This window comes from Myodes glareolus, chromosome 25 (genome assembly GCF_982192425.1).
Source record: "Myodes glareolus chromosome 25, mMyoGla1.1, whole genome shotgun sequence".
NCBI lineage: Eukaryota > Metazoa > Chordata > Mammalia > Rodentia > Cricetidae > Myodes > Myodes glareolus.
Genome location: NC_142050.1, coordinates 1,898,735 through 1,923,626, shown reverse-complemented (window position 1 = coordinate 1,923,626; position 24,892 = coordinate 1,898,735). Strand labels below are relative to the sequence as shown.

The 24,892-nt window shown below is 40.9% G+C and overlaps 2 protein-coding genes across 3 annotated transcripts in view; both read left to right on the top strand.

The window, feature by feature from the left end:
* Window positions 1-3,957: 3,957 nt before the first annotated feature.
* Samd9l (sterile alpha motif domain containing 9 like) lies at window positions 3,958-23,819 on the top strand. Of its 2 annotated transcripts, XM_087901835.1 has the most exons (4): window positions 4,006-4,098; window positions 8,174-8,232; window positions 8,997-9,077; window positions 18,789-23,819. In XM_087901835.1, exon 4 carries the CDS (start codon window positions 18,810-18,812, stop codon window positions 23,541-23,543), a length of 4,734 nt encoding a protein of 1,577 aa, XP_087757961.1. In that variant the 5' UTR covers window positions 4,006-4,098; window positions 8,174-8,232; window positions 8,997-9,077; window positions 18,789-18,809; the 3' UTR covers window positions 23,544-23,819. The 2 variants fall into 2 exon arrangements, with proteins under 2 accessions (XP_087757960.1, XP_087757961.1); XM_087901834.1 differs by lacking the exon at window positions 8,174-8,232 and having other exon boundaries at window positions 3,958-4,098.
* Window positions 4,006-24,892, top strand: part of Samd9 (sterile alpha motif domain containing 9) — a 58,165-nt gene continuing 37,278 nt past the window's right edge. Inside the window, exon 1 of the mRNA XM_087901832.1 lies at window positions 4,006-4,098. The gene's annotated coding sequence lies outside the window, so the exon portion shown is untranslated. The remainder of the gene's footprint in view (window positions 4,099-24,892) is intronic.

The window sequence follows — 24,892 nt, the reverse complement described above, 5'->3', positions numbered from 1 at the left end:
CCTTTAAATATTTTCTGCACTGCTGGCTTGGATGTCATTAGTTGCCTTAATTTGTACTTGTCTTGAAAAACTCTTATTCGTCCATCAGCTTTAAGAGATAATTTTGCTGGAAATAGCAACTTGCTAACAATATTTTCTTGTGAGCCTTAAAGTACACCATCCCATGCCTTGCATTTATTTAGGCTTGATTATCACAGATCTGATTTATTCTGATGCCTTTGTGTGGGAACTAATATTTCTCTTCCATCATTAATATTTTTTTGTATATTTTTGAAAACTTGACTATTACATGTCACAGAGAAGTTTTTCTCTGGTGTTTTCTTTTGGGGCTCAAAGTGCATCTAGATTGTGTATCTGCATTTCTTTCTGTGGGCTTGAAAAATGTTCTGTAATGATTTCACTAAACTAATTCTATGCTTTTATTCTTTATTTTAGTCCCTTCTTCATCCCATGGATTCTTACATTTGATCTCTGAATGTGTTCCATAGTTATTGAACCATTTGTTCATTTATCTATTTAGTTGACCTATTTGACCACTTATCCTTTTTAAAAGAGGATTTTGAATTATTTTTCTGATATTTTATTTTTTTCTAGCTTCCAGTATTGAGAAGCTGTGAACATAGGGAAGAATCATGGTAACTAATTCCCTACTATGTGTGTGTGTGTGTGTGTGTGTGTGTGTGTGTGTGTGTGTGTGTGTGTATGTGTGTGTGTGTATAATGTGTTTACTTGTTGTGTTTAGCCTGTCTATGAGATACATGTGCCCTCCAGTGTTTATTTTTTTTCTTCTCATACTCTATTTAGTTTGCTTGCCTTTTCTGTGAGTCTTTATAGTTGTTAGAGTTAGCCATTTGTCCTGAGTTTGAGACTGGAGGTTTACAGTAGAGGACAGAATATGCCAACCGGGATAACTATGTTAATAGGTACTTGTGAGTAGGTCCTAAGGAAGACCAGCATCCAGAGTATATTTTGATATTTTAAATAGGCACCTTAGTTAGCCATTCTGAGTTTGAGACCTAAGAGTTAAGTCCCAAAGAAACTCAGGACAAATGGCTGAGGTGCCATTAACATATCAAGACAGACTCTGGCCACCAGGCTCTCTCAGTATCACAAGTACCTGTTACAGAGTCCTAGTTCTTCTCAGGCTTCCCATTCCCAGCCCCTACCCTGAACCTCTTCCGTCCCTGAGCTTGCTTCCCTACTCACATTTCTCATTCATATATAAAGCAGCCTTTTCAGCCACCCACTCTCTTGGTTTCTCTGGGCGCTCTTAGTTCTCCTCTTGGCCTCTTGGTTCTTCTCCCTTTTCTGTTCCCCTCTCCTTCCTGCCACTCCCTCCCCCTTCTCTTCCTCTCTTGTTCTCCTCTCTCTCTCTCTCTCTCTCTCTCTCTCTCTCTCTCTCTCTCTCTCTCTCCTCTCATTACCTGGTTCAGTTGACTGGCCATGTCTAGTCCATTACAGCTTTCTCTAGCTGCCCTAGAGACTCCCAGGTGCCTTTGGTTGTTCTCTCCCTTGTATCTACAATAAAAGACTTCTCCTCCACCATACCTTGGAGCCATTATGTCCTCATTTTCATTCACTGATGAGTTTTCACTTGGACTTTTGTAGTTCATTACTATCTAGAGAGGTCTGTGAACTTCTTTAACCAATATGGAGTTCAGGCAGCTCTTCCAGTTTAACTTGTAGTAGAAGGCACTTGGATCCTACAAATGCATCCCAATAAGAGTAAGAGAGAATGGCACTAGGCTACTGATTGAAGGTAGACTATAGTATTTTTAGAGCTAAGACTATTAAAAATTAAGCGGTAAGTGTTAAGTAAAAATAATAAGAAACAGGAGCTCCACCAGCACAAGAAATCCAATTAGGTCAAATCAAACCAAATCAAAATGTCCATTGTTTTATTAAGAATGACCTAGCACATGGCAGGGAGACAGGACAGCAGGGAGCCCATGCAGACCCGAAAACCATGTGATTCTCCTTTGGAAGTCCACTTAAATACCCTGTGGGAGGGATCAGGACCTGGCATGCTGGGATTTGGAGTCTAGACCAATAAAACTCCCAGGCCTGGGGGGCTGGAATGGATACCAGGATACCCAACTTAACAGTAAGAAAAGAGTTAGAAAAGAAAATGGATAAAGTATGAGTTAGAATTAGGAGACATTATAAAGAAAATAATATAGAGTAAATGCAGGAAAAAGTAAAGGCAGTTATGACCACACTTATTCCAGAAAGATACAAATTAAAACAAAACCACTAAACATCTAAAATGCAAAGAATAAATAAGAAAACAAATGATATTTTAAAATGAATAAAATTAAATAGAAGATATTAGAACATCTAGTGTGTGTTAGTTAATTTGGGAAGAAAATTCAAGGAACAAGGCTTTCCTCTGAAAGGGGTGTTTTGATTGGTAAGAAAGGATACATTGATCAAATTAGCCAGGACAGGGAATTCTGGTCATGTCTGCGATTTGAAAATCATTGTGGTTTTGTTTGTTTTCATGTTTTGTGCTGCCATATCATAAGGTGGTGGCCTTCTACATTAAACCTTTCTTTTCTTTTCTTTATTGTTTTTTATTGAGCTATACATTTTTCTCTGCTCCCTTCATTTCTTTCCTTCTGTCCTACCCTTTCCCATGATCCTCACACTCCCAATTGAATCAGGAAAACTTGTCTTTTTCTCCTTCCTATGTAGATCTATATATGCCTCTCTTAAGGTAGCCTTTGTTGTCTCGGTTCTCTTGGGTTGTGGACTATAGGCTGGTTTTTCTTTGCTTTATGTCTAAAAGCAACTTACGAGTGAGTACATATTATATTTGTCTTCTTGCTATTTCTCCTGGTTGTGCATGGGAACTAGATGGAAAGTCCCTATTGTTGAAGACAGCACACATTTGGATGTAGGACATGGAGAATCAGACTGGAGCTGAGATAGGGACTGTCTTTGTGCTGTCTTTTCTCAGAAATAATGGGTATTTCTCCATTAATAAGGTTCTTTGAATTCTGCAAGTGATGCTTTTAGACAATTGAAAATGTCAAAACAATTATTTAACATCTATTAATCACATATATGTATATGTGTGTGTGTGTATGTGTCAAACTTTCCCTGTAGCACTGCTCTTTGATTGACTCATTTAGTACAAGCACTAATGACAAGAGCAAAGTGATCTAGTGGCGTGTTAGCATTGCTATAAAAATTTTGGTTTATTTGAAATTGGCATGCATTCAGTGCTATAATCTGTAACTTCTTAAAATTTGTGTTTAAAATTGATTCCTCAGGACCTATGTTAATGGTATCTTGCAATGGAGCTTTTGGAGATAATTAGGATTGTATATAATCATGAGGGCACTTAACCCTCATGGTATCTGTAGTAGCTTCATTAGATGAGGAAGAGAGACATAAGGGAGCAAACCTGCTCCACCTCAGCCAGTACTTCTCTGTCTACCTGGGGACATAGAGATCCCAGGCAGCCAGAAGGTGCCCCCTAGGTGCAGCTCCTTCGCCTGGGACTTTCTGACCTCCAAAACTCATAAGGAACTCATTTTTTTAATTTATAAATCACCTAGTCTGTGGCATTCAGTTATAGTAACAGAACATATGATAAAACAATATTAAATATGATAAATAAGAGAACACTGGTATTCCCAGGGGTTCAGTTGAACAGAATCACTCATAGTTTGCATTAGACATCTGGGCTCCCTATCAGTCCTTAAAAATTGAGATTTTTTTAAGTCTTTGGGCTTTACGCAAACCAACCAGAAGGTGGCAGAGTGGCTACTAGAGAGAAACCAGCCAGAAAAAAAGCCTTTCAGGAAAACGTCTTCTCACATCAGAGAATCGAAACTGCAATGGAGACAGCTTTATTTTTTCTCCCACTTCCTTAAGCCCTGACAGCGTCAGACACACCCTGGTACTTTTCAGCCGGCGTGAGCTGGTACCAAGGAGGAAGTATTGTCTGGTAAAGGTTTCATCAAGACTAAATGAAAGTGTTTTTCTCTGACTTCTCAGGAGGAAGAAAATACAGACACCAGACATTTGCTTCACCAAAGTGGACAGTTTTTCCCTTTTTTTTTCAAACATAGAAGAAATCTGAACATTTTGGTAAGTACAAAATCTCTGTTATTATTGGTGTCTACAGCAACCGCTTATTGAACAGGCAGAAATGTTCTTTGTGGCGAAAAAGTTTAAATGTGCTTTAAAACAAAACTAATAATATTCTGAACATAGATCGTCTAGACCCTGTTGTGTTGAGAAAAGAGTATGCTTTATATTAGTCACAGTCTTCTATTGAGATGCAGTTGGAAATCAGGGACACTTCTACTAATACCTCCCAAAGAAAAGCAGCATGTTCAGAAAGACAAAAAAAAAATGTTTTAATGCTTACATATTTTGAAATACACAGCCCCCAAGTCACTCTAAGGACAGGCAGTTTAGAAATGGAGCTCTTGTTAGCTTTTTGAGAGTAATGTCAGATCAGAGCCCTCTGGGAGAGACAGGAAAGGCTGATTTGCTAGTGCTTCCTCTCATAAGTTGGGAATAGGGGTGCTTCATGTTCCTGGTGGGAGTAGAAGGCTTATGTCTGATTTCCCCCGAAAGGAACTGATGATGTCACTCAAGGGAAATGTGTTGCTGAGTTTTGACCTCCTTCAGAAAAACTGACAACACAGTCAACCCGACGAATCCTAAGTGTGTGTCGGGATTTTATATCTGTGTGATCCTGCAGCACCTTTCAGGGTTCTTTTATAGACAAACGGCGTCTAAAGAAACTCTTACTACAGTGACTTGTAGAGAGTTTTGTCTCCTAGAGAACTCTCCTGAAGTAGCCTCTTTGGTAGCACAATTACATCTACAAAGTAGCAATGAAAATGCTTTTATGGGTGGGGGTCACCATAACATGAGGAACTGTGTTAAGAACACAGCACTAGAGGGGCTGAGAACCAGTGCTCTAGAGAAACAGTGTGGAAAGTGAAATTTGTTCAGTTCCATTAGCTAGGAGTGAAAACAGTGTAAATTCACCCTTTTAATTCATTTGCTTACTTTCTCAACCAAATATTCCAGCCAAGATCTCCATGCCTCCACCTCTGACATGGAGACTACACTTTATACTCAGATATGTTTAAGGCATGCAACTTAGGCACAGATAAGTTACCTGACTCATGACTCCACCTTGTACTTTTATGTCACTACACCCGAAGGGGTGGAGACCACGAGTGTATAACTAGGAAAGGTTTTCACTGATAACATTAGAGAGACTCCTGGTGTCCTGATAACATTGGCACCACAACCTTGGTCCTGTACTCAGAAGCCTGGGCACACCAGGCAGCTGGATGGCCATCATGGCTCACACATCATGTCTCAGGAGAGAGAGGGCAGCGGAGGTGACCTGGGCAGAGCAGAGAAAGCAGGTAGTATTTGAGCTCAGAGCCAGACAGTTGCCTGTGAGTGCATGAGGCTTTGCTCTTATACGGGAGTCACTAGTGGTCAGTGGGGTCAGGTGTCAACAATTGCAAATTCAGTAAAGACACAGTCATTTCCTGCCTCTTTTTTCCTTGCACAGAAGTCACATCAACTGTACAGCAGGAAGCAGTGACAGAACAAAGATGGCGGTTCTCTGGCATTCACACAGCTCTTGTATCATGTCTGGGTCATTTCTGTTGAGTCCCAAAGACTTTCATGCACAAAGGTGCAGTCAAAAGATGTGGAAATAGATGCTCTTAAGATCTATGTTGCCTTACAATTCGTTAGTCAAGCAGTATTGGAAAGCTACGATGGTACAAGTGTCAGGAAGTTGGACCTGGCCAAGGTGGGTTACTGTGCACAGACAGGATAGTATGTATCCCCAAAGTCCGGTGTTCTTCAGAATCTTCCCTTTCTGGTCTATCCAATACTAAATCTTCTGGAATGTTATAAATTTATAGAAAATAGTGCACCTACCTGGCCATTTATACATATGAAGCTTAGTTTGGAAACAGAATGCATAATGAATTATGCACCTCTGTCAGGAAAGAAAAGGAAGAAAGTTGCCTTAAAACAAGGTCAACCAAGTGATAAAAGTTACTACAAGGACCTCTAAAGGGGAAGGCAATAGCATTGAGCTGGCTTCTGGCAGAGAAAGCATAGACATTTGGAATGTAATTCAAGTACTTCTAGAGTGATGTGCACTGACCCTGTGATGCTAATGGGAGGTGTGTATGAGGAAGTTGTCTCTCACAGTCCCTTACATGGTGAGCAGAAGAACACTGACATTGTGACAGAGAGTCATCCACAAGGTTCATGTTTGAGAAGCATGCCCTCCACCACAAAATCAATTACATGTAGCATAAGTGTGCCCCCATACACACTCATGATGTTTTAAGTAAGGTTATAACTATGGGTTAGACTATAGTTCTAACTGTCCTTGTCTGTGTGCAGCCAGGGAGCCATGGGTTAGATAAGCCAATGAGATATAAATAAAACACCTTTCTGTCTGCTTTTTTAAAATTTAAAATCAAACAGAATACGCGACAACGTCCTACTATAAGGCTGAAGAGATGGCTCAGTGGATAAGGACAACACTTGCTGTGTGCGCAAGTGTAGGAACTTGAGTTGGAATCCTAAGCTTGCACTTAATAAACCCAGGAGTAGAGACCTGCTTGTAACCCAAGAGAGCTGTGGGGTGGAAATTTGGAGATGGTTGGCTTTTGCTGGTTGCCAGCTTACCTGCAGTCCGGATAAGAAAACTTCACTCAAAGGAATAAAATGGATAGCAGTAGAACAGGACTTCCAATGTTTTGAACCACACAATCGCAGACATATGCACAGACTCTCTTACACACACACACACACACACACACACACACACACATGAATGCATGCATAGGCATGCATGCACACACATTTAATGAATAAGTAAAAAATTTAAATATTATTTTAAAATTATTATTTTGTATGCTGACTAAGAATGTTAGTGAAACAATGGACAGGAAGTGGGGCGTTGTCAAAGGACTTTCTGATGTGTTGGGGTTGTAATTTCCATTTATAAACAGGCGTCTTAAATTCATAGTGTAAGAGTTTTCTCTTCAATGAAATCAGTCTCATTATTCAGAAAGTTTATTCCACTTTAAAGTCTGCAAGTGAGACGTGAATCTTTCACCCCTGAAAGAAAATGTGTGGACACACAGACACAACACAGAGACAAACGAGACAGAGAGAGAGAGAGAGAGAGAGAGAGAGAGAGAGAGAGAGAGAGCACAAATAATCCACAATATATAGCTAAGAATATTGGCTAGAAGCAAGTTTGTCACCAAAAAATCTGCACAGGTATGGATGCAATGTAGTCTCAGGTTGCAGTCTGGGGCCTGGCGAGGTGTTTGTACTTACTCTTGTCTCCTGAGCTGTATTAAAGGGAGGGTGGATACTTCTTCAACTCCTTCAGTTGGTGTTTGTTTCCATGAGCTGGAAGTCTAATCCCAGGTCTACCACTGAGCTATATGCACAAGTAGAAAACGTTGAGGTAAAGTTTTAGAGAAGTCCAGGAAAACAATACTCAGAATGAAGTGTGAGTGGAATAAGCAAGTTGAAGCTAGTCCTGAAATCTGATGTAGAAGTACTGACTGTTTGATAAAATTTGAACACTTGAATACCTTGACTTGGACTCATAATTACCCTCGATTTTGGAGCAGCCTGTGTTGTATTTCTGTCATCTGTTTACTCCATCATGTGCTTTAGAGGCATCATCAGCTTCTTCAGTGAAGGGGGATTTATGTGACAGGAGCGTCTCTCCATGATACAGTTTCACACTGTATTTAAGTCATTTAAGTAGCTTCCCACGTTCCTTGTTCCCATTCCCAGAAAGCACACCCCTAAGCAGAAACTACTGCTTTAGATTACCTCTGTCTGTCCTTGACTTCATGTAAATACACTCATACAGTGTGTTCTCTGTGTCAGTGCCCTAGTTGCCTGTAGCTTGAATTCTAATTGGTCTTAATAATAAAAACCCAGAGTCAGATATTGGGGGTGAATGCTAAAGGCTCAGAGAGGCAGTGCAGCCAGTCACTAGTGAGACCTTTTACCTCAACCAATGCTCAGTCTGAAGGGACCATCTTGTCCTCAGACTTCAGAGACTTTGTCCTCTGACTGCAACTGTCTCCACCAAAACTCAGACTGCACTGAGCTCCTGTCTCCTTCTGCCTTACAGTCCTCCCTCCACCCAGCCATATCAGTCCTGGCTCCACCTCCTTATTGCTGGGATTAAAGGTTTGTATTCCCAAGTGCTGGGATCACCTTTGTGTGAGCTCTGTTTCTCTTTTAGACAGATTCAATCTTATGTAGCCCAGGGTGACTCTGGACTAACAGAGCGGTGCCTCTGCCTCCCAAATCCTTGGATTAAAAGTATGTGCCACCACTCCCTGGCCTCTAGTGGCTTAGCTCTGCACTCTGATCTTCAGGCAACCTTTATTTGTTAAAACCTAAACAAAATATCACCACAGTTTCCTTGCTCTCATGTGTGTGAGAGAACTCTCTGTTTTGCTGAATCAGCACTTTTTGTTTTAACTGAAAATGTTGACTTATGAGGTGAGTATAGACTTAGTTTCATGAAAACACTCAAACTGTTTTTCAGATTTGCTGAAATAATTTGCATTACCACAAGCATTTTCCAAAACCCCATTCACTCTATGCTTTCACCAACATTTGCGATTCCATTGGCATATGTTATGACATCCATGCAGTTTAATTTTTAATGTCTATGACTGGCTAAGATTTTGGAGCTGCTGTAGACTCCAACCTATTGCATTCATCCACGTGATTAGCAAAGGTACTGCTGGTTTGTCATCCTCCAACCAGTCCTGGCTTGTCCTCAGTTCCAAACCAGAATTGGCAAATTGTCCCTAGTTCACCTAGGCAGAGACCTTTCCATTCCCAGACTTGAACACACTCCTGCCATGTCAGCTGTCTTCAGCCACACAACCTCAAAGGTCTACGCTTTCCAAACGTGTGAATCTTGTTTCTTGTCACTCTAGTGGGAACATCAGTGACCTCTGTGATCCACGCTCTTACACTGGACAGTGGGAGTCTTTTCCCTGACTCTTGAGTCAGTTTTGGTAAGTCATATATTTCCTCTCACTTTTCACAGTTTATCCTGTAACGTTGGTTGTGATATCCTCTGATTCACCTAGATTTTGCTGTAGCATCTGGTAAGTTGTTCCATCGCTCTTTATTCTTGATGGATTCTTCCGCATGTGTCAGTTTTATCACCTTGTATTGAGTTTCACTTTTTGGCATGGTTGGGTATCTCCTTTGTGACTGTACTTCCTACTTTTCTCTGTAAATTTCTTCCTTTAACTCTGTTTTCTTCCTCTTTCTTCCCTATTTAAGCTTGCTGTGTTGCATTTTATACTCACTAAATTATCAGTCATTCTTTTATTTTTATAAAAGCATAAAATCCTGTAAGTTTCACAGACATTGATGGTACTGTTTCTTTCATGTTTTGATACTCAAAATTTTCATTACTGTTTACTTTTAAATATTTTCTCTTTAAAGCATGCATGTCTGATTTTTCATAGTTTAAAATTCAACTTTTATTTCCAATCACCACCATCTGAATGCAGTTATAAGAAATAATCATATAGCGAATATACCTTTTATCAAGGGTCCCTCATGGTAAAGTCATTCAACACTACAATACAACACTGTGTTGACATTTGTACATTCAAAACACAAACACTGCAGCACAGACATCTCTCCTGTGCGTCTTTCTAGCTGTGCTCATTCCTCATAACTCCATCTTTCCTTAACTCCAATAGCAACTAATCTGCTGTTCATTATAATGGCCTTGCCATTTCAAGAGTATAATGTAAGTTGCAGTGTAGAGACTGTGACATGAGGGGCTGACATCTTTCTTTCTGCAGAATTCTCTTGGGGTTTATTGTTGTGTGTTGTAGAGTGGATATAAAATATCCCTTGGAGGTTCATGTACTGAAAACTTGATCCTTACAATGTACGGAAATACTGCATCTTAAAAAGGGAGCAGATCATCCAGACTCTGACAGAATACATGAATTAATCCATGGATAGATTCGTGGTTTGATAGCTGTATTGGAAACTAAAGGAAGTGGCCTAGTTACAGGAAGAGTTTTAGCAGAGGCATGCTTTGAAGAGTTTGTTTAATCTACCAGACTCTTCCTCTCTGACTCCCTCTCCCTCTCTGCTGACAAGAGGTAGACAGGTGTTCCCCACTGTGCCTTTCCTCCATTATATTTCTGACCTAACTTTGCTTAACTTAACCTTCTCCATTTCCACCCATTTTCTTCAAGTGTCATAATGTTTTTTTGTGGCTACATATTTCACTATCAAATGTGTGTGTGTGTGTGTGTGTGTGTGTGTGTGTGTGTGTGTGTTTATGTATAATATTTGTGGTAGTTTGAAAGCACTCAGCCTCCATAAGCTCACTGGGAGTGGAAATATTAAGATGTATGGCCTTTGTGGAGGAAGTTTGTCTCTCTGAGGGAGGACTTTTAGGTCTCCTATGCTGATGCTACATCCAGGGACTTAATTCACTTCCTATTGCCTGTGGGTCAAGATGAAGGACTCTCAACTCCTTCTCCAGCACCATGTCTGCCTACCTGCCACCATGTCATGCCATGTCATGATAAAAACAGACTGAACCTCTGAATTGTAAGGGAGCCACCCCAATTAAATGTTTTCCTTTATAAGAGTTGCCTTGGTCATGGTGTCCCTTCAAAGCAAAAGAATCCCTAACTAAGACAATATTCTTTATATTCATATATTCATAGATTGGATATCTGCTGACTGGTTAGCTTTTCTGGTATTATTACTGACATATTACGTATGTACATATAGAAATCTTTATTCTTTCATTCTTTTTATTGCATAACAGAAATAGTATATCTAGATCAAATGTTTCCACATTTAGATAGTTCTTCTAAAGTGAGTATCAGTGAAGAGAGTGGACACACTGGCCTGAGGTTCCCTCCTGGGTGGCCAGGAGAAATCATGGGCCTGTGCAGCACCTGATTAGTTGGGTGATACTATTATAGAGCAAATATATGGTGGGGAGAGAGAGAGAGAGAGAGAGAGAGAGAGAGTAACATGAGGGGCTGGCTTGTTGGGGTTTCTGTTCCGCCCGGTACCCCACAACCGGCAAACCCCAAAGAAAATCACAGACGGGACTCCATAAGATTATAAACTGATTGGCCCATTAGGTCAGGCTACTTATTAGTTCTTATAACTTATGTTACCCCATTATCCTTATCTACGTTAGCCACACAGCTCAGTACCTTTCTCAGCTGGGAAGCTTATATCTTTCCTCTCCGGTGGTCTGGGCAGAACTGGCAGAGGGAGCTTCCTAAAATACTCCCAGTCTCTTTGCTCCACCTCTACTTCCTGTCTGGCTTTCCCACCTATACTGCCTGCCTGGCCAATCAGCATTTTATTAAAATGTGATTGACAGAATACAGATAATTCTCCCACACCAAGAGAGAACTTGTGGAGAGAACCAGATCTGAAGAGGTGAAGGTCATAATGAGAAACAGGCTGATATCGGAGGCCTGCTTGGCACCCTGGACCAGGACCAGGGCTGCTGCCAGGGGCTGTCTGGGTCTGTGGCCCTGCCCCAGCTACAGTATGTGTTGATGTTCATGGCTCCTGTTACCACCAAATGCAGTACAGATGCCCAGGGTCTGCACTACCACCTGGAGCCATGTTGGTGTTGAGGACTACCTTGCAACCCAGTGATGCCAATCTGAGTACCCTGCACTGCCACCTGGGGCCATAGTGACTTCCAGGCCTGGGAAGCTGCTGATGACTATGTTGTGGTCCATGGTTCTACCACAGTAGGTGTCTATGTAGAAATACATGGCCCATGTTGCCCCAGTGTTGCCACCAAAGGTCACACGAATGCCTGGGTTCTGGCTGCCACCTGTAGTCACGCTTGAGTCTAAGGGACATGGTGTTGCCAGGGTCATGTCAATCTGAGTGGCTTGTGCTGCCATCCAGGGACATGGTGTCAACTGGACCTAGGCTGCTGCTAAAGACCATGTCTGGGCCTGTGGCCCTACTGCAGCCAAGTTCTGTGTTGATGTCTGTAGCTTCTTTGCTATTGAAGGCAGTGACTGCTGGGATCTGGGTCGCCAGCATATTGGAGTCCAGGGACCAGGCTGCTGCTGGGCCCATGCTGATCTGAGAGGTAGCATCCAGGCCAATCTGTTACTGATGACAATGTCTGTGGCTCTGCTGCAACTGGGATCCGTGTTGATATGCATTGCCCATGTTCCCACAGAAGTCCATGCAAACCATGTGTTGAACAATGGATTGAGGTGCAATGGCCATGGCAAGCAGGGAGAGCCTCCCTCTCCACTAGAGAGCTAACTCTTCCCCTCATCATGGGTATTGGAGAGCTGGCTCAACCCCTCTTATGAGGGGAGTGGTACCAGGGACCTGAACTGACCAGCTTGGCTACCACCCAGGGAAACATCCAAGATGTTGAGTTGGCATTACCTCCCCCAGCGGTGGCCTGCTGGAGTTCATGAAGTGACTGGCCCTGTAAAACCATAGCCACAGGGTCTTGAGGACTCAGGGCACCAGCAGGACATCTGGGAGAGTGACAGTGAAGGGACAGTACTGATGGTGTACAAGAAGCCACAGAAGGCTTTAATGAGACCAGCAACACATCATACAATGAACATTTGCAAGTGAAGCCATTTGGACAAAAGGGTAGACTGAATGAGACACAGCAGCTCCCAAGGCCACTGTGAGGAATGAAGAGGTGATTGAGAGACAGGAAGGAAGGAGAAGCAAGGAGGTTTTTGTTGCTGATTTTTTTTTGGTTGGTTTGGGTTTTTGTTTTGTTGTGTTATGCTTTTGTCTTACTTTTGTTTGTTTAATTAATATTATTATTTGTATTTTTTAATTTTATCATTTTGTTTTAGTTTTCCTTTGGGGGGGAGGCTACAAGGTTGAGAGGCAGACATGGAAGGACTGGGAGATGAATGGATTGGGGTGCTTGATGTAAAATTCCCAAAGAATCAGTAAAAAATTATGTTTAAAAAATTAAGAGTGAGGGCAGTAGACATGCATGTCTTACTTTCCTGTTTCCCATTTAGTAGACTGCTGATCATATGTTTGCAGTTTGCATGGTTACTTTTATCACCACTGTGACCAAACTGACAAGAAGGAGCCTGGTTTGGGTGGGGGGAAGAGGAGGTTAGAGGGGATTTACCTTAGTTCACAGTTTCATAGTAGGGAAAGCATAGTGATGATGAGAATTTTCTGTATGGCTTGCTCATATATCAGCAGATCAGGAAGAAAGGACCTTGGGGAGGCTAGCTATAACCTCTAGCTTCCCCACTGTGGCCATATAACTGCCAGCTAGGTCCCATGCCCAGAATATTCCACAACCTCCCAAAACAGTATCACCAGATAGGCTCACAGGCAAACCCATGAAGTTGTAGGAGACATTTCAGATTCAAATCATAACATCCCATCCTCATTAGCATCCCATTCCTGACCCCCATAGGCTCACAGTCAACACAATGCAAATATATAAAAATCTCAAAAGTCCTAACAACTTTATACTTCCAAAAATTTCAAAGACGCTAAGACTCAAAGGCAATCATTTAACTATAAGTTCTATCAATGGGGGGAAAGCTATATGCTTCAATATACATAGAGTAAATCTTCCCAACCCATAAAGAAGAATGGTAGCATAGCAAAAAATGATTAAGGATAGTTTGTAGTTTAAGGTATAAAATAATATAAAATAATTATAGAGAAGGTTTAGTATACCACCGAGAAGAATACTTTGTCTGTTGGGCAGACACCTGTTGAAGGCTTAGTATACCGCTGGGAAGAATGCTTTCTCTGTCTGTTGGGCATAGTGTTCTGCAGACACCTGTTGGACACTTGATCTAAAGTATGATTTAGCTCTGAAGTTTCCTTTGCTACACATCACTTTAGAAATACTACCTGGTGGTAAAAGTGGGCTGATGGTTCATGGTTTGGTTTGGTTTTTTGTTCCCTTAAAAAAATGACAAAAAGTAACTTGAGGAAGAATGGGCCTCTTTGGCTTACACAGCCCAATTATATAGTCACTCACCAAGGGAAGACACAGATCACCCCTGAGGGACACTAAGTCAAGAACGTGAACAAGACAGGAGCTGGAGTCATAAGCTGATGCAGACACCATGGAAGAGCAGTGCTTTCTGACTTATTCCTCATGGCTTACCCAGCCTGCTATTTTATACAACCTAAGACCACCTGGCCAAGAGTGGGCTGGGCTTTCCCACATCAATCTTAATCACAAAAATGCCCTACAGACGTTCCTATAGGCCAATCCAATAGAAACAGTTTCTCAATTGAGGTTCCTTTTTCTCACATGGCCATAACTTGCACCAAGTTGACAAAAAAATTAGTAACACAGTTAGCAACTGTCTTAGAGTTTCTATTGCTGTGAAGAGAGACCATGACCACAGCAACTCTTATAAGGAAAACATTTAATTGAGGTAGTGGCTTACAGTTTCAGAGGTTCAGTCCATTCCCCTCATGGTGGGATGCATTCATGCAGATGTGGTGTTAGAGCCCTACATCTTTCAGGGGACAGGAAGTTGACTGAGACATTGGGCCATATCCTGAACACAACAAACCTCAAAGCCTGGCCCCACAGTGATATACTGTCTCCAACAAGGCCATACCCACTCCAACAAAGCTACACCTCTTTAGTAGTGCCATTCCAAAGAGATTATGGGGACCAATTGCATTCAAACTACCACATTTCCCTCCCTGTTCCCATCAACTAGTAACAATATCATAATACAAAATTCATTTAATCAAACTTCAAAAGTACCCATAGTCTATCACAGTCTCAATAATGTTTTAAAATTCAAAATCTCTCCTGAGATTCCTATAACCTCTTAACTGTAATCACCAGTAAAAATCAAAATCAAAAAGCGGATTACATACTTCCAACATATAATGGCACAAGATATGCATTATTGATGTAAAAACAACAACAACAACAACAACAACAACAACAACAACAATCAGATCTCTGTATTAGGAGGCTGCTTGTTTGTTCCCAACTGCCCAGACCATGAAATAATCACACAGAAACTATATTATTTAAATCACTGCTTGGCCAATCACTTAAGTGTATTGCTAGCTAGCGCTTATATTTTTGGTTAACCCATTTCTATTATTTTATATTTTACCACAAGGCTCATGGTTTACCAGCAAGGTTCAGGATGGCAGCTTGTGTCTTTTTCCTCTGGTGGCTCCATGGCGACTCCCTGACTCAGTCTTCTTCCTCCCAGCATTCAGTTTAGTTGCCCCCCCCCACACACCCACCTAGCTCTACTCTGCCCTATCACAAGTCAAGGCAGCTTTTTTATTCATTAACCAATAAAAGCAACACATACAGAAGAACTTCCCACACCAGATCTTCTACTCCATTCACGAGTGAGAAGGAAACACGGAAAAAGCAACAAACGTGCTCAGGAATTTATTAGAGGGGGCGTGCACAAGCCTGGGGAATCAGTGTGCAGAGAGAGAGAAAGATGGCGCTGTCCACCTTTTAAAAGCTGCCTAGCGCATGCACACAGGGGGTTGACATGGCTACCTCATACGCAGATGATGGGGGCTCACGCAAGCATGCAAGGGCTTAGCTGAGTCGTATGTGGATCACACGGGGGTGGGAGCTATAACATCCATTAAGCAGTGCTTAAAGCATTCCACTGTTTTCATAACCCAAAGTACCGAAGACCAAATTCCTCTGAACAAAAACATGATCAAGCCTATCACGCCAATGCCCAATCCTGGTACCAACTTCTGTCTTAGTAAGGTTTTCTGTTGCTGTGAAGAAACAACACAGCTATGGCAACTCTTGTAAAGGAAAACACTTAACTGAGGTGGCAGCTTGCAGTTTCAGAGGTTCAATCCATTATCAACATGGTGGGGAGCATTGTTCCATGCAGGCAGACATGGTGCTGGAGGAATAGCTGAGATTCCTACATCTTGCAGCAACAGGAAGTTGACTGATACACTGGGCACTATCGTGATCACAGGAAACCTCAAAGCCTGCCCCCACAGGAACACACTTCCTCCAACAAGGCCATATTCACTCCAAAAAAGCCACAAACCTAATAATGTCACTCCTTATGAGATTATGGGAGCAATTACATTCAAACTACCATACCAATAACCACCGTGTCAGAATTTAGGAGACTTTTATACATTTTAATATTTGTCTCATGTTTCAAAATTCAGTACATAAATGTTTACAATATTACATCCTCTCAAAGAATTGTTCCCTTTATTAACATGCTGTGGCCCACTTTATCTCTTTTTTCTCAATATTTCTTTTATTGAATTTTTTTCATACACTATATTCTTATCATCCTTTTCCTTCTCATAACTGCTCCAAGATCCTTCACACGTTGCCTCCCATCAGCTGCACTCCCTTTCTACAGAATTATAATAAAATAAGATAAAACAAAAACAAACAAACTAGAATAGGACAAAACAAACAAATGGAAGTTCACCTAAGCAAAAGCATAAGAAACATAGATAGATGAAAAGGACCTCTAAGGTGAAAAATTAATAATGCAATGACAAAATATTATGAGACAAAGACGTCATTGAATTTTGTGTTGGCTATCTATTTATTGTTGGACATTAGGCCTGCAACTGATAGTCATTTACAGTCTTGGGAGACTTCACTAGAGAGAACTAATTTTTCATTTGGAAGTTGCTATCTATTGTAAATAACTTCTGGGTTAGGGATGGAAGCTTGTGTCCACTCTTCCTCTCAGTGCTAGGACCCCGTTTGACTCAGACCCATGCATGTTCTATGCATACTGCCACAGTTTCTGTGAGTTTATGTGTGCATTGGTTCTGCTGTGCTAAAACTTCCCTTTCTTTGGTGTTCTACCTCCCTTATGGCTCTCACACTTTTCCTAACATCTTTCCCCTCCTCCCTCTCACCTTTTATTTCACATAAGCCAGGCTCACATTTTTCTCCTATTCATAATTCACCCTCATCACATATCCCAGTCCAATGCCCCTTCTGGTGTCTTACACTTGTTATAACTTATTGCTATAAATATTTTTAGTGTGCTTGGGTAACTTGTATTATTTATATTTTTAATTCTTTTAAATGGATTCAATAACCTACCCTTTTATCCTATCATATCTCTATCCTCCTTCTTTCAAAGCAAAAACTTTGAATCTATTCTCTTTTGTTCAACTTTCCTCCTGACCTTAACACTTATAACCATCCCCCTAAAACAATGACAATATCTATGAACCACTGAATGACCAAAACCGCCCAACCCACCTCTTGGGAGTATTGGCATCATATTCTTAAAATTACTTACTGCTGTCTGGGGGACAATGGCATCTTTAGGGGATCCTGAAAAGAAAAATTGAGGCTGATTGTCAAGTCTTGGGAGAGGTAGCTTTATTATTTGGTGTCCATCTCTGCATATTGGGAAAGCGAAGGGCTTGTCTCAAGTCCTAGCTAGAGTAGTCTGTGAGGCTGGATCATCTCAGCTAGCCATTTTGAAATTGTTCTGAGCAGTTTGGAGTCCAAAACCGATCTTTAGGTGGTATTTTTTAGTTAGTGGTTTTATCATATTCCTGGAGGAATCATTGCTGTGGGGCCCATCCCCCTTTTGAAGACTTCAAAGGTTGCTGTTAGGCATGCTCATAGTTCACTGCAGAAAACTAATAGAGACTCAAACCAGAAATCATGTACAGAAAAGTAGATGAAACCTTTTTCTAAAATTAGTAAGTACTCTATATGGCCATTAACATCATGACAAAAAGTTTCAATAAATATGCTTGACACTTGGGTGGACATTTAGATTACTGTGACTGTAGGACTTATTTCTGGATTCTCAGGCCTATTCCTATTGGTTTATGAGAGATGTAGTAGGTCCTTCTGTTTGTGTGTTGCTTTCATTAGTTAATGAGTAAAGAAACTGCCTTGGCCTAGTTTATAGGGCAAAACTAAGGTAGGCGGGGAAGACAGAACTGAATGCTGGGAGGAAGAAAGGTGGAGTAAGGGAGAGATACCATGGAGCCACCAGAATCAGAAATGCTGAATCTTTCCTGGTAAGCCACTGCCACGTGGCAATACATAGATTAATAGAAATGGGCTAAACTAAGGTGTAAGAGTTAGCCAATAAGATGTTAGAGCCAAGAAGTGATTTGATGAACACAGGTTCTATGTGGTTATTTCGGGGCTAAGCTAGCTGGGCGGCCAGGACAAACAAGCGTCTCTTTTCCATGTAACATATGAGTCTGTTCTTACGGTAAATCCATGTTGCTTTTGTCACCATGGCTCAGAGTATAATTTGAGGTCAGTATTATATAACTCCACATTGTCCTTCATGTTTAGAGTTGTTTTGCCCTATTCAGGTCACTATTCTGTTTGCTGATCAATTTGGCTTTAGAATTTTTGAGGCTGTTCATTTAATTAAACTATTCTAAGAAAAGTGATTCTGCTACTAGAGACTCTAGTTTTAAATTGCAAAATCCCAGCTTCCACATAGGCAAATCTAAAAGGAAAGTTACCAAAGACAAAAATGTTTGTCACCTCGCTAGCAGCTACTGCTAATTTCAGAATCACAGTTATGACCTGTGAAATGGACAAAAATTAGAAATGACTACCAAGCAGTTTTAAGTTATTCTTGAAAATAATCATATATTTACATATAATTTGTACAGTGTTATAATTGGCTATGTAATTTCAAGGATAAAATATAATGCTAAACTATTATTGTGTTATTTTTCCCAAGGAACAATTTTGAAGTTTTGACATGAGTGAAAAAGTACCGCAACCTAAATTGGTCAAAGACTGGACCAAAGAACATGTAAAAGAATGGATAATTGATCACCTTAACATTGATGAGAAATATGCTCAAATCCTGTTCAATGAAGAAGTGACAGGGATGGTTCTTCAGGAACTAACTGAAAAGGATCTTAGAGAAATGGGGTTGCCACGGGGTCCAGCACTTCTGATAAAACGTATGTATAACAAACTGAATGATTTCCCTGAAAGTGACAATCAAGATTCCAGACAATTAAATAAAACAGAACTCTCAATTAAAAAACACCAAAAAAAGACCAAAAATGAAGAAGAAAAATCAGTTTCATCCAACAGTGATCTTGATCTCAGAGAGATAGCACAGAACACAGAACAAGAAGCAAGTCTTCTGAAAGAAAATGTATTAAGTGGCATAGTGACTAAAGACATGGCAGGTAATAAACCCAAACCAGAACACATGTCTTGCATGCCACATCCCTTTGATTCTTTCCATGATGACAGACGCTACATAGAACATTCTATTCTACAAGTTGCAGAAACAGGGCCTCTCAATCTTATAGACCCAGTACATGAATTCAAAGCCCTCACAAATACAGAGACAGCCACAGAAGAAGACATTAAGATGAAATTTAGCAATGAAGTCTTCCGATTTGCATCAGCTTGTATGAATTCACGTACCAATGGCACTATCCATTTTGGAGTTAAGGACAAACCACATGGAGAAATTGTTGGTGTGAAAGTCACCAGTAAAGACATCTTTATTAACCACTTTAATGGAATGATCAAAAGGTATTTTGAAGACAGTGACATCAAAGAAGCCAGAGCTTGTATTCGGGAACCAAGGTTTGTGGAAGTCCTACTGCAGAACAATACATCATCTGATAGATTTGTCATTGAAGTAGATGTTATTCCCAAACATTCTATATGTAAAGAAAAGTATTTCTACATTATGATGCAAAGTTACACAGACAAAACATGGAAACAAAGCACAGAGAATTCATTATTTGTGAGAGAAGGGGCTAGCTCTAAGAATATCCTGGCCAATGCCAAGCAAAGGGATAGAGAGTTCAAAAACTTTCTAGAGAATTTAAAGTCGTGGACAGCATCTAGAAAAGAGGCTGAAGAACACATGGTGGTGACTAAGAAAGAGAGCGAGGGACTAAAATTAGCTAAACTTTTGACCAGACACCAAAGCTCACTGGATAAATCTTACTACGACTGGTACATTCTTGTAACAAACAACTGTGCACCAAATCAAATAGAGCACTTAGATTTCCTAAAGGAACTTAAATTGTTTGCTGTGCTAGATTTTGATCCTTACTCTCAGAAGAAGGGAGTGGTCAAAGCTTACAGAGAAAGCCGAGTAGCAAACCTGCACCTCCCCAGTCACTATGAAGAAAAAATTACCATGGCAGAGAAAATATCTACTCTGAAACTTTATGAGCAGCCCAGCTGGATCTTCTGCAATGGCAGATTAGACTTACAAAATGATTCATGTCAACCTCTAGAGCCACATTTATGGCAGAAAGATAGAGCTTCTGGGGTCAGGAAAGTGATCTCATTTCTCACGGACGAAAATATAATGGTAAGAGGAAAGCTTTTAGTGGTGTTTCTCTTACTTTCTCCAGTAGAAAACCAGAAAGATCCCCTCATTGAAACTTTCTGTGCTTTCTATCAAGTTTTCAATGGCATGGACAACATGCTGTGTATCTGTGTCAGCTCACATATCTACCAACGGTGGAGTGATCTACTACAAGTAAGACTGGAAGTCAAAGAGGATTTAGCGAAACATAGTATTTCCACTTTAAATATAGAACTGGTCAACAATACTATCCTTAAACTGAAATCAGTGATTCAGTCTTCAAGAAGATTCTTGCCCTCCTGTGGTTCCTCCTCAGTTATCCTGGAGAAAATGGAGGAAGATATCCTGACAGCCCTAGAAATCCTCTGTGAAAATGAATGTAAAGACACAGACATAGAGAAAGATGAATATGAATTCCTGGAATTTAAGAAATTAAGAGAAGAACATTTTTATCGAGGAGGCAGAGTATCCTGGTGGAACTTCTACTTTTCTTCTGAAAACTATTCTTCAGCTTTTGTGAAAAGAGATCGTTATGAAGAACTTACTACTTTAATACAACAGTGTGCAGACTCTCCTAAACCGATATTTGCCAAAGTCATCAACCTGTACCATCACCCAGGCTGTGGAGGCACTACATTGGCTATGCATGTTCTCTGGGACTTAAAAAAGAAGTTCCGATGTGCTGTATTGAGAAACAAAGCAGCTGATTTTGTAGAGATTGGAGAACAAGTAAGCAAGCTGATCAGCTATAAGGCTATCAGCCACCAGGATTACATCCCTGTTCTTCTCCTTGTGGATGATTTCGAAGAACAAGAAAACACCTACGTTCTTCAGAATGCCATCAATACCTTTATAGCAGAAAAGGGTCTGAGATATGAAAAAACGTTAGTAATAATCCTGAATTGCATGAGGTCTCAGAATCCAGATGAAAGTGCAAAATTAGCAGAAGACATTTCACTAAAATACCAACTTTCTCCCAAAGAACAAAGAGCATTTGGGGCCAAACTACAGGAAATAGAAAAGGAACATAAGAATTGTGAAAACTTTTATTCCTTCATGATCCTGAAAGAAAGTTTTGACCCAACTTACATACAAAATGTAGTGAAGAATACACTGAAAGACCTGGACCCTCACAGCAGGAAAGCCCAGCTCATTTCTTACCTGGCATTACTCAACTCTTACATTAAGGATTCTACCATCTCTGTATCACAGTGTGAGCTATTTTTGGGAATCACTTACACCAATACACATGGGAAACCTGAAACTGTAGAAAACAACATGGGAACCTATTCCACACTTGTAATAAGAACAGAAGTTTCAGAGTATGGGAGATATACTGGTATACGTATCATTCACCCGGAAATTGCCCGCTACTGTTTAAAAGAACTGGGAATGAGCTATGGAATGAGTAAGTGTCAAATTGCATTGAATATGTTAGAAGAGAACATATTCTATGACTCTGGATTAGGAAGAGACAAATTTAAGCAGGATGTGCAAACTCTCTTGCTTACAAGACAACGTAGGGAACATGGTGCTGAAACAGACACACTATTTTCCCCATTAATTGAAGAATTGCAGAATGAGGAAACTGAACAGATTTTGACTGCAGGAAATGATCGGTTCCCACAAAATGCATTCATTTGTCAAGCTTTAGCGAGACATTTCTATATTAAAGAGAAGAACTTTAGCACTGCTCTGGTCTGGGCAAATCTGGCCAAAAGGAACGCACCCAAGAATTCCTACATTTTAGATACACTTGGTCAAGTTTACAAAAGTGAGATCAAACAGTGGTTGGGTAAAAATAAGGCCTGTGGAAATATTAGTGTGGATGATCTAACACATTTGCTAGAAATTGCTGAAAAGGCCTCCAAAGCTTTCAAAGAATCTCAGCAGCAAGCTGACAGTAAAGACTATGAAACTGAGGCTTGGGCACCACAGAAGTCCCGAAGAAGATATGACATATACAATACCGCGGGGTTCTTTGGTGAAATAGAAGTAGGACTCGACACTATCCAAATTCTTCAGCTCACTCCTCTTTTCCACAAAGAAAATAAAGTATTGATAGACGCCATGGTACAGTTTTTATCTGGAAAGGGACCCATCCCTCCAGACCCAAAAGATAGCTATTATGCTGTTCTCAGGAACTTTGCATCCCACCTACAGAATTTACAGTCAGACTTGAAACGATGTTTTGATTTTTTTTTGGATTATATGGGTCTTCTGAAGCCAAGAAACACCCCTAAGGAAACGACAGAACTCCTGCTGATTAAGAAAGTCAGCAAGTGTTTCGAGAAATATGCAGAACTTTTTTGCCGTTTGGATACCAATTTGTTACAGGGCAGAGAAGATCTCTTACTCCTAGAAGAGAATTGTAGGAAACGCATAGAAGCTTGGAGAGCAGATACATTTTCAGGACTCCTTGAATATCTTAATCCAAACCATAAAGAAGCAAACAACATGGAAAATATAGTGAAAGACTACACCTTCCTACTACAGCAAGGTATAAAGAAACGACTGACAAAGGAGACCCAAAATTTCATTTTGGCAAACATTATTCTCAGTTGTCTAAAGCCCGGTTCCAAGTACATCCTGCCGTTCAACACGCTGAAAACAAAGCTCCGAGAAGTCCTGCAACTCGTGGGACTAAGTCATCCCTATCCTGATCCTTATTTCCTGGCCTGCCTTCTCTTCTGGCCAGAAAACAAAGAGCTAGATGAAGATTCCACACTCATAGAAAAGTACGTCTCGTCCCTGAATCGGACATTCAGGAGACGGTACAAGCACATGTGCAGGTCCAAGCAGCCTAGCACGCTGTTCTACCTGGGGCAGAAGAAGGGGCTGAACAGTCTTGTCCACAAGGCCAAAATCGAGCAGTATGTCAGAGAAGTACGAGATTCAAATACTTTCTGGCAGAGCGGAGTAGTGTGGGAAAGGAGGGAAGTCAAAGACCTTCTGCGCCTACTGGATGGGCAGGCTGAAGGCAAGCTAATCTCTGTAGAATATGGAAAAGAGGCAAAAATAAAAATACCAGTGACTTCTGTGTACTCGGGTCCACTCAGAAGTGGAAGGAATATTGAAAGAGTGTCCTTCTATCTAGGATTTTCTATCGAGGGCCCTCTGGCATATGGCATAAAGGTCATTTAAGAAGGTACATCAGTCCAAAGATGTTAATTTACAACCATTGTTGTGCTCACTCTTTCTCGTCCATAACATTTGCATGACAATACTGGCTCACTATAATCACAGTTCGCTTCTTTTTCTCTAGTCAGTTATGGAAGACTCCCAGAACTTGGCTCACAGCAGCATCAATCATTCCATATCCTCAATATGCATTCCTGGGTTGACATACGTAGTTAAGATGATCCAGCTGGCTTCTGTGAGTCCCACTCTAAATGGTCAATAAAATCTGTGTACATTAAATCAGTTTTCTGAATGATTTCTTCACTATGAAACCAGAGATTTAACTAAGGAGAATATGTAAGTAGGGCTGGAGAAACAGCTCAACAGTTAGGAACACTTACTGCCCTTGCAGAGGACCTGAGTTCAATTCCCACCACCCATATCAGGTGCCTCACAACTACCTGAACTGAGCATTATCTAATGCCCTTCTGGCCAACATGGATACTTGTGCTCACATGCTCTCTCTCTCTCTCTCTCTCTCTCTCTGTCTCTCTCTCTCTCCCTCTGTCTTTCTCCCTCCCTCTGCCCTCTTTCTCTCTCTCCTCTTACACACATAAAATTAAAAATAAATTTTAATCAAACAGAATCACAGAGACCTCTGCTCTGGGTGGGCTGCTGGAATACGTGTGTGAATGTCTGTATGTGTGTGTGTGTGTGTGTGTGTGTGCGCGCGCGCGCGCGCGTGCGCGCATGTGTGTGTGTGTCAAGTCATCACCTAGGCAGGTTACTGTGCTTCAAGCAGTCACAAAGTTTCCCTCACCTTATCTGACTGATAGTAAAAGCTTGTGTGTAAAGTAAATACTTTGCTCCTCACTCTCCATCAAACCCCCAATAGTTGCATAGTGCACCCCCACCTCTTTACTTTAGGATGCAAAGAACAAAATTCAAAGCAGTCTCTTGTTTGAATTCATTCCATCCTAAGCCCCAATGAGCCTACTCCATTGTCCTTTCTTGCTGCATTCGAAGGCAGACTTTTCCTCACCTAGATTTTAGATCCCATCTCTTTCTTGCCTTCCTTTTTCTATGTATACAGTTTTACTCTGTATTTCTCAACCTGTTCTGGGTGCTTGCTCTTCTCCCCCAAGACTGCCTTATTTTCACCTAACAACCTCCAAATATCTAGTCTGATTCATCAGTCACAATTCTATTCCAGAGTCACCTCCGCCAGGAGCTCTTGCCTGACTGGCTTCCCTGTGGTAGTCTGTACCCTTTCTAGTATCTTTCTAGTACAAGGAATGGCAGAAGTTCCTTCCCAAGTATCTAGGAGCCAGGATATCCTCAAACAGCACACCAGACCTTGGAATTTGAAAGCT

Excerpts from the sequence above, each read along its gene's own strand:
- Samd9l (XM_087901834.1), top strand. The coding sequence starts at position 18,810 with ATGAGTGAAAAAGTACCGCAACCTAAATTGGTCAAAGACTGGACCAAA.